This window comes from Homarus americanus, unplaced genomic scaffold, assembly GCF_018991925.1.
Source record: "Homarus americanus isolate GMGI-L3 unplaced genomic scaffold, GMGI_Hamer_2.0 scaffold28470, whole genome shotgun sequence".
In the NCBI taxonomy this organism is placed as follows: domain Eukaryota; kingdom Metazoa; phylum Arthropoda; class Malacostraca; order Decapoda; family Nephropidae; genus Homarus; species Homarus americanus.
The window spans coordinates 1,291-10,902 of record NW_024722811.1 but is presented as its reverse complement, the minus strand read 5'-3'; the positions used below and the strand labels follow the sequence as shown (position 1 = coordinate 10,902).

Genomic DNA, 9,612 nt, shown 5'->3' with positions numbered 1-9,612 from the left:
CTTGATAAAATCACATGAAAAGCTTTCGTGTTTATTCAAGACATCTTCAGACATCTTATCCACGTTTTCATTGTGGATCTACATGAAATATATATATATATATATATATATATATATATATATATATATATATATATATATATATATATATATATATATATATATATATATATATATATATATATATATATATATATATATATATATATATATATATATATATATATATATATATATATAAATACACTTTTCAGATAATAGTCCACGAGAACTACGTCGACAGTTACTTCTACTTAGGATACGACATTGCTCTGCTCCGTACCACAGTTGCTCTGGACTTCAGTAAGGATGAAGTGGGCCCAGTGTGCCTACCTTTTGATACCTCAATATCTTACGGCGGTGAAAATGCCATCATCGCTGGTTGGGGAAAAACTTCACACGGTCAGTACATACTATATTAAATATCTATTGAGCTCAACGAAAAGAAAAAGGTTTCGAAATGATAGAGTTTTGCCTTAAAATATCCATGTAAAAATTGAGGTTCCACGACATTTGCTCAAAAGACAAATGCTCACAAGGCATATGCTCACAAGACAAAACTAACCTAGCCTAAACTATCCTACCTAACCTGTCTATTAATGTTGTGAGTACTTGTCTTGTGAGCATTTGTCTTGTGATTGCTCTGTGAGCATTTGTCTTGTGAGCAAATGTCGGCACACCTGTAATAAAATTATCTTTGTTTGTCCATCTGCTATTGTAGTAATCACAGTGATATACTTAAAACTCCGTATACTTGAGTTTACATTAGGATATTCCCCAGAGTATTGATAGAGGCTCAAATAACACAGAAATAGTCACATAACATGTAAAATATTCATAAAAAACTGTTTAAGTGTAAATGTTGTCAATGATAAAGCTTGTTGTGAAGGTGTTTGTGGCTGAATAAGGTAATAATACACAAAACTACTTTGCCACTATTAAAATCATTGTTGCTCCTCGTCTTTTTTCAAGACATCTTCAGAGGCAATTAACTCTACATGGGGGAAGAGCGTATATGAAGGATAAATAACAGTACCAACTTTTGAATTATACCGGTCAACACAATTTTTCTGGCACAAGGTTTTTAAACGGATTTTAAGTAAATTTGGGGTGCAGAATCCAAATATGACTTTGGTTTTTGTCTATCACATCAGGTTTTTGAGATATACCATATTGCACTTTTGCTGGGAAACGTAAACTTTTGGATCAAAATTGACCGTTTAAACATGTATACATAAATTTTTTCAGCATTATAATTTGTATTTTTCTATAACCAAAAATTGTTAATATCAAATTGGAAAGTTAATGCACATATAATATTTAAATGTAACATTGAAGGGTGAAAAAAAACAATTAATGTACGGTAGAAATAGTGCAAGTATTAAGATCAATTTAGAGCTACATAAACTTCCTCTTTTTGGCCGATCTCTTATGTACAGCTTCTGGAATGTCTCTCATCAAACTCCAGCAGTAGTCCGCCATCATGTTCGAGTCCCATCGACCTTGGTAACGTTCTTCCATTACTTTAATGTCTTGATGAAAGCGCTCCCCTTGCTCCTCGCTCACTTCTCCCAGATTTTCTGGAAACTCGTCCAAGTGACTGTGTAAGTAGTGAACCTTGATACTCATTCTGCATCCAAGTGCTTGTAAACTCAAGAGCAGCTCTTCCACAATTTCTTGATAGTTGTCCGCTTTCTTGTTCCCTAAGAAGTTCCGCACCACATTAGAGAAAGCATTCCAAGTTCTTGCCTGTGCCTCAGTCATTGTTGCAAGGAAGTGTGGATCTCTGAGTAGTGTTCTTATTTGAGGTCCATCAAAAATCCCTGCCTTTTTCTTCTCGTCGCTAAGACTTGGAAAGGTTGAGCATATATATCTGAAACACTCTCCACTATGATCAAGAGCCTTGACGAATTGCTTCATGATACCAAGTTTTATGTGCAGAGGAGGAAGGACAATGTTTTTCCTGTCAACCAGAGGATCGTTAATGATATTCTTGTCACCAGGCGTCAAACTATGTCTTGGTGGCCAATTCTTTTTCACCCAATGGTCTGCTGTAGCCCTGCTGTCCCAGTAGCACAGAAAACAGGGGTATTTTGTGTACCCTCCTTGCTGGCCCAATAGAAAGTTTACCATTTTCAAGTCCACACAAATTAACCATTCATGAGCATGGTATTGCAACCTCTCTAGAACAGTCTTAATGTTTTCATACTCTTCTTTAATTTGTACAGAATGTCCGATTGGAATTGAACCATACTTGTTTCCGTTATGAAGAAGAACACATTTCAAGCTCCTTTTAGAACTGTCAATAAAAAGTCTCCAATCCTTACTATCATATGCTGGTAGTCCCATGGATAGAAGAAGTCCTTCTACATCATTACAAAAAACAAGCTGGTCATATGAATGAAAGTACTTCCGCAGTTGCTCTTCTCTGTTGCGATAAAAGGAGACACTCGTGCCAGGTTTTAAGAGTTGTTTCTCTTGAAGCCTGGAAGCTAACAATTCAGCAGACTGTTTTGGCAAATTTAGATCTCTGACCAGATCATTCAATTCTGACTGAGTAAACAACGTTGGCTTTTCACAATCTTCACCAGATGGCTTGAAAAGATCAGTCTCTTCATCTTCATCAGTAGAAACAGGTGAATTCCGGTCTATATCCTCAATCTCTGGTAGCTCAGTAAATTCTGGCACGTTACGTGATGGAGCAAATCTGAGATCAGATTTGGATTCAGCACCTTAAAGATAGTAAAAAACAGTTAAAAGGTTTCATGCCAGAAAAAAAAATATTTATTTGTAGACCAGTGTTATTAATCTTTGCTTCAGTTTAACCATACAAAGCAAAAAATATTAAAATTAACAATAGTTTAAATCCTACAGGTGAACATGCAAAGCTAGGCATGTATGTTACAATGATCAAGAACAAAACATACCTATTAAAAACAAAGTTATGAACTGGAGGAGTCGTGAGTGCCTTATACGGGTGGGTACTGCTGTACGCGGTGGGTGAGTGACTGATGGATGATTAGATGTGACACCAGTAAATTCGTGAAATTCATGAATATTTTAGTAATTTTATGTAATCAGTGTTTTGCTCTGGGACGACAAAATTACTCAAATATTTAGTAATTTCACAAAATACCTGAAACATTTTCAGGAATTTCACGAAATCACTGGTTTCACTCTCTTACTATAGCATACTCGTATATAATAACAACATATGGATAAAGAATCTGACAGTAAACCTACTGGCCTATGTCAGGCAGCTCCTAATTATCATTATCATCCATGTATCTGAACCTTCTCGGCGTTACTGCGTTGATGAAGGTAAATGAAAGTGACAGGTTACTTAAACCACCAAATCAAATCTAGATTACAAACATCACCTTCCATTCGTACATTTTAATCTTATGGTTTCCATTCGTCTCGGAAAAAAATTTAAATAAAATTTTATGTTGTTTCTATATGGAAAGCCAGGGGTTAACTTTATTATCTTCCCCTAAATGGATTCAAGAGAATCTGTATCCATTTTTTACTATGCAGTACGTATAGGACAGTGACCAAACTGAGTAGCATAAACAAGATCAGCTCACTAACTTTTGTTTATATATGTAAGATCTAGTAGTATAGTTGCTGCACTACGAATACATGTGTATTGTTGTCCTAACTTATTTATACCGAAAGAGTAATTAGGTCGTCTTCATCTGAATTAATTATGCTCCCTAATTCTGTGTCGCCAATATATTTACTTATGTTACAATCTATGCCTACATTGATGTCGTCTGTGTATATAGTGAAGAGTAACTGAGTCCTGGGGTAATATTTCACCCAGTTGGAATCTGTAACGTAAATTCTGACCTTCTGTTTCCTGTTCGTTACTCATGCCATTAGTCATTAATCAGCTCAAGGTTTTCAAGGTGATGACGAATCGAACCGATTGGAGGATTAACTGAGGTTACTGATCTGTTCCCTCCTCTTTTTTTTTAAATATATGTATCAGCTGTTTTATAATATTCCGGAGGAACGCCCGATTTTAGTGATATATTGACCGATATTCAGCAATTGACAGTTTTTCTTATCTTCTTAGACTCTAGCAATGTCTCTTCGCAATCTGGCGACATTTTTGGTTTTAATTTATCTATTTGTTTGTTAACTTCCTAATTAGTCGTTAGATATTCATATGACTGTAAACTTTCAGGCGTTTGTTTAGACTACTGATGAATAACTTTTATCATTTTGTAAAAACTTCCCTAATTTATTTAGTGATGAATACCTGTATCTTGTTTGGATATACATATTATTTACAGCAGAGTAAAGAGAAACTGGGAAATGTAAAGCTTCTCATTCACTCACAGCTCTTCAACAACCTTACTCATGCATAACATCATGATCACAAACGCACATTATGAGTACAGCGGTAACATGTGTATCTCTCTTGCTATGTCATGGCCAAGGACACAAGTGAGGAGGGTGTTATCCAGTGTGACACTGCACTACACTGTCAAACATGACAGGTTTCCTCTGGTATCATACCTTCCACCTATAATAACACTGGGCAACAAAGTTCATAACAAAGTAACAAAGAACAAACCAACTGCCCGAACGGCAAGTGAGATGATAAGTGGTGAAATGTTAAGTAACGGGGAGGGGGGGGGGAGGGATAATAAACCAACTTCCTCCATGAAATTGTGCAGAAAATATAATAACATTTTAAAATTTTTCTCCAGACAGCAACAACCTGCCAGGATACCTGATGGAGGCGGAGGTGCCAGTCTGGACCAATGCAAAATGCCATGAAAAGTATACGAACATTGATATTGACAATATCTTGATCTGTGCTGGAGGTTCAAACAAGGACACCTGCAATGTGAGTATTGTTAATACTGCCCTCGTCTTACATTACGTCAAACATTCGTTTTAAGATAGGGTAAAGTTAGTTTAGGTCAGGATTGTCCAATATATTCCACGCGGGCCATATTGGGGCCCGCCAAAGGTTTCTCTCCGGCCCACCAGCCTATATAGGTTTGCAGACACTTTTGTTTTAAACAATTTATGATTTGACAAAACAGTGTTTTTGTCAGAATCAATCAAATGGAAAGAGGACTTGCCACAGATGTAAGGAAGCACAAGCAGTCTTTCACAAATTTCCTGTCAGACAACGGGTTTCCTCACTTGACTATTGCTTTGACTATCACAAAAATGATCTTGATTTCTGCCTCGGAGATCTGAGTTGTGTCTTTGAAGAAATATCGCTACCCGAGTGCCCGATCACGTTTTGTATCAATGCGTCCACATAAATCTTCTCTCAACTGACAAGTGAGGCTGTAGATTTGTTTTTATGTGTTGAAGAACATTGACTCTTGATATTGAATTCCTAGTCAACTACAATCTTTTCTCGACATCGACACAATATGGCTCCCCTGTGTTCAATGACAACAAAAAATTTCTTTTGAACTCTCGACATTCAACATTTATTTTCCTCTTCTTTTCGGTAATCATGGTAGTTGCCATCTTTCTTTTCATAAATGCAATTAAATAGCTGGGAATTATTAGTATTTTATCTTGTGATAAGTATTAATAAATCAGCGGCTGACTGGTGACACATGCAACGATGTTGACTGGCATTCGCTGGCATTGGCTGTACATGTAGCCGTAGGAAGTAAAACTGAAACATCTCTAAAAAGTCGCTAAACATACCCAGGTCGGTACGGTGCTTGAAGATAGGAACATCATGAATGAAGCCAAGAGGTGTATAATGACCTAAAGCTTAAGCTGTTGGACCATATTTGGTGACCTTTCACAGCAACAGCCTATTACAGTTTTTCTTCAATTTCAACAGTTTATTCCATATTATAGGAAACGGGGTCCTAGTGTTATCACTAGGTACCCCTGTACAATTTTACCAGAAGCATTTGGCAGGAATCTCAAGTATATCTAAATTAAATAATATAAAGTTATTTACTATAGCCTAAGGAAGGAAAGACATTCTTACAGAATAACATCAATATTATTTATGAAATATCTGGCCAGCCTACAGGTGATAAGCATCGTGCTTCCGTCAGAAGGTCGTGGAGTGGTGGTCCAGCAGGCGTCAGGGTAGTGTTGTGTGTGGGAACATCTTAGTATGTAGTGGATGGGTGTGCGGCTGTCTGTTCTCTTGTTTAGTACACAAGCACGTTGCTCGGGGGAGGTGGAGATACCAATCTCCCAAGAAAAATCGTACCCGATGATGAATCGAGCAGCAATCACACCCCTCTTCCGTGATCCTTTCCCGTATATATACGAGAAGTCAGGAAGTTTTCGGAGGGCATCGTAGTAGGTGGGCGGGGAGTCCAAGGGAATGGCCTCTCTCTGTTTGTGTCGAATTTGTGCACTAATTTGTCGAATTGTTTGAGGGACAACATAATCAGGTGTGACCTTGTTAGAACCGTATTGGCAAGTCTATCTGCTGCCTCATTCCCGAGATACCAACATGACTTGGTATCCACAGGAATGTCATTGAACGACCTGCATCCTGAAGTGAGGACGTTAGCCTTCGTATTCGAAAGATGAGGTCCTTGTTCTCCCTTGATCCAGATGCGATCCCATGGAGAGTACACAAAGAATCACAGCAGACAAGCAAGGGATGGGGTCCCAAGGTTTCTTCCTCAGCGAGGAAAACAGCAAGGAGGGCTATCAGCTCGTCATGAGTGGAGGATGCCCTGTATGAAACTCTGAGAGAGAGCTCAACAGGTTCTAGGACACCAGGACAGGAGATGTAGCACCAGCCCCGGCCCTACTTGTAGAAGGGTCAACAAAGCCATCGGTGTAGAGCACGATCCCACCTGGGGACTAGTGAACGATCCTGGAGAGGTGATATGCGAGGAGATGAGCGGGGATCATTTGAAATTTCGGGAACAGTTCACCGAAGGTAATCACTTCAGGCTGAAAATCCAACCAGTTTGAAGGAGAGGCACCAACAGTAGGGGTGACAACAATATCAGACAAGAGGTCGTTTTCTTGAATGGTCTTGGATGAGTGACCCTTGCCACTGACTTTTAGATGGAGGTCGTCCTCGGAGAGCCAGGGTTAAGGAGGCTTGGACAAAGTTACCTCGGGGATTTCGTAGAATGGAAAGAGCGGCTACAAGGATGATACGAGCATCTTTCTTCTGTATAACTTCAAGACGGTTGACAACCGTTCTATTAATGTTGAAAAGGGCCGAGGCGGCGTAGTCACCACAGGAATGGACAAGGGACTTGTACATGGAAAGAAGCACAGGGATGGTCGCACTAAAGGGACCTCTGCACATGGTAGAGAAGACGCTAGACGTCGAAAACTTTAGGGATCTGACAACGTGTGCAAGTAACGTACACACCAAGGCATTTTATCTCATTAACCCAATTCAGGGGTGTCTCTGACAGGAGAAGTTAGGAGGAACAACACGACCGTGCCACATGGCTTTTGTTTTCGCTATCGAAAGTCGAAAACCAAATGAGTCACACTCTCTGGAGACCATATAACGGCCTCCTGCATGCTGGGGAGGTCAATAGCTTGGGGAGGACATCGTCGGCGTATCCTGAGGAGACAACTCTTGTCGGCCACGGGAGAGAAGCAACTGAGTGCATGAGAATGTTGAACAAAGTGGAACTCTACCTTGAGGGGACATAACCTTCAACGTTAACCTGTGCTTGACGTCCAGTAAGGTAATAGGAAATCCATCGAAGAATGACGCCCTTTAACTCCTGAATGCGCAAGTTCAGATAAAGTGGGTGCAGGATGAGCCATATCAAGGGCTTCTTTGATGCCAAGGAAGACTGAGACATGTGCAGTCAGGTTACAATAATAAAAAACAATGGAGTATGCTGTGTTACAATTTTGTATGAATCCATTGAGATATTGTGGAAGCCGCCTATGGTGTAAAGAAAGCGACGGTGGAGTATCCTCTCCATCATCTTGCAAACACGTGAGATGAGGCGAATAGGGCAATATTTTTCGGGGTCTCCAGGCTTAGGGAGAGGGATAATAGTCGCATTTTTCCAGTTAGACGGAAGAACCCAGTTACAAAAGACATTTGTAGAGAGTGAGTAAGGGGACACCAGGAATATTAGTTCAAGCTCGGGCTGTGTGAGGGGTTGATCGGCGGAAGCAGGAGAGGTAAGAGCAGCATGAACAACAGGTTCAAATACATCAACGCGAGCCTGCACTGCTTCCTGAAGGGAATCTGGAAGTTCCTCAAGGGAGGAAGCCCCTCGTCCAGTCCTCCATTAAAGCGCTGGCAAGGATGGCAGGTTCAGGGTGGGGAGGAGGCCTCCGTCTAGTACCCCGTATAGAGTTAATCCTATTCCAGATTCTTTGGGCCGTCAAAGACGGCGGCAACAGCTGTATTTTCTGTTCATCCTCACATCTTGCTCTTTATAATAGGTACACACCACTAACATATAACAAGAACAAACTTAGAAGGTAACCCAATAACTAAAATTAAGTAGATTTTTTTATTGTATATAAAATATTTATTTTTCTTGTCTTAAAATAAGTGAACAATTAATATTTTTCTATTTGTGAGTAATTTGAAAATTATCCAAAGATAAATAGGAAGCTTTCCCTGCCTTAATAATATATATCAGTGGGAATATATATATATTCTGAGTCAAAAGTAATTTTAGTCCTTCGCGCTGCGCCTCCCAGGTTAAGTACCACTGGTATAGAATAAAATGGTTAATCAGAATTACCAAGTTTTAAGGGAAATGACAAGTTATTAGAGTAGGAGTTGAATTAAATAAGTAACTCCAAGTACATTTAAATAAGCATACCATTGGTACAATCTTCACTACCTCCACGAGATGGCCAAGATTGTATTACTGAGTACTAAAAGAGTGTAACACGTGAAATATGTTGGTATGTTTCAGGGTGATTCAGGAGGTCCACTGATGTTTAATAATAACGGCAACTACGAAGTCATTGGTATTGTGTCATTTGGTGTTGTCTGCGGTGAATCCAGTTATCCTGGAGTGTTCACCAGAGTTACCAGTAAGTACAACATGGGCTCTATCTCCTGACCTGCAGTGTTCACCAGGGTTACCAGTAAGTACAACACAGGTAAAATCTCCTGACTTGCAGTGTTCACCAGGGTTACCAGTAAGTACAACACGGGCTCTATCTCCTGAGCTGCAGTGTTCACCAGAGTTACCAGTAAGCACAACACGGGCTCTATCTCCTGAGCTGCAGTGTTCACCAGAGTTACCAGTAAGTACAACACGGGCTCTATCTCCTGACCAGCAGTGTTCACCAGAGTTACCAGTAAGTACAACACGGGCTCTATCTCCTGACCAGCAGTGTTCACCAGAGTTACCAGTAAGTACAACACGGGCTCTATCTCCTGACCTGCAGTGTTCACCAGGGTTACCAGTAAGTACAACACGGGCTCTATCTCCTGAGCTGCAGTGTTCACCAGAGTTACCAGTAAGTACAACACGGGCTCTATCTCCTGACCAGCAGTGTTCACCAGAGTTACGAGTAAGTACAACACGGGCTCTATCTCCTGACCAGCAGTGTTCACCAGAGTTACCAGTAAGTACAACACGGACTCTATCTCCTGAC

At 39.9% G+C, this 9,612-nt stretch overlaps 1 protein-coding gene across 1 annotated transcript; it reads left to right on the top strand.

Moving 5' to 3' along the window:
- Positions 1-252: 252 nt before the first annotated feature.
- On the top strand, positions 253-9,086 carry LOC121863142 (venom protease-like). The gene is made up of 3 exons (XM_042361631.1): positions 253-441; positions 4,761-4,900; positions 8,922-9,086. The coding sequence occupies exons 2-3, from the start codon at positions 4,787-4,789 to the stop codon at positions 9,069-9,071; spliced, it is 264 nt and encodes an 87-aa protein (XP_042217565.1). The 5' UTR covers positions 253-441; positions 4,761-4,786; the 3' UTR covers positions 9,072-9,086.
- Positions 9,087-9,612: the final 526 nt, after the last annotated feature.

Coding starts and splice junctions, on each gene's coding strand:
- LOC121863142 (XM_042361631.1), top strand. CDS start 4,787: ATGGAGGCGGAGGTGCCAGTCTGGACCAATGCAAAATGCCATGAAAAG. Junction 4,901..8,921: donor CAAACAAGGACACCTGCAAT/GTGAGTATTGTT, acceptor GGTATGTTTCAG/GGTGATTCAGGAGGTCCACT.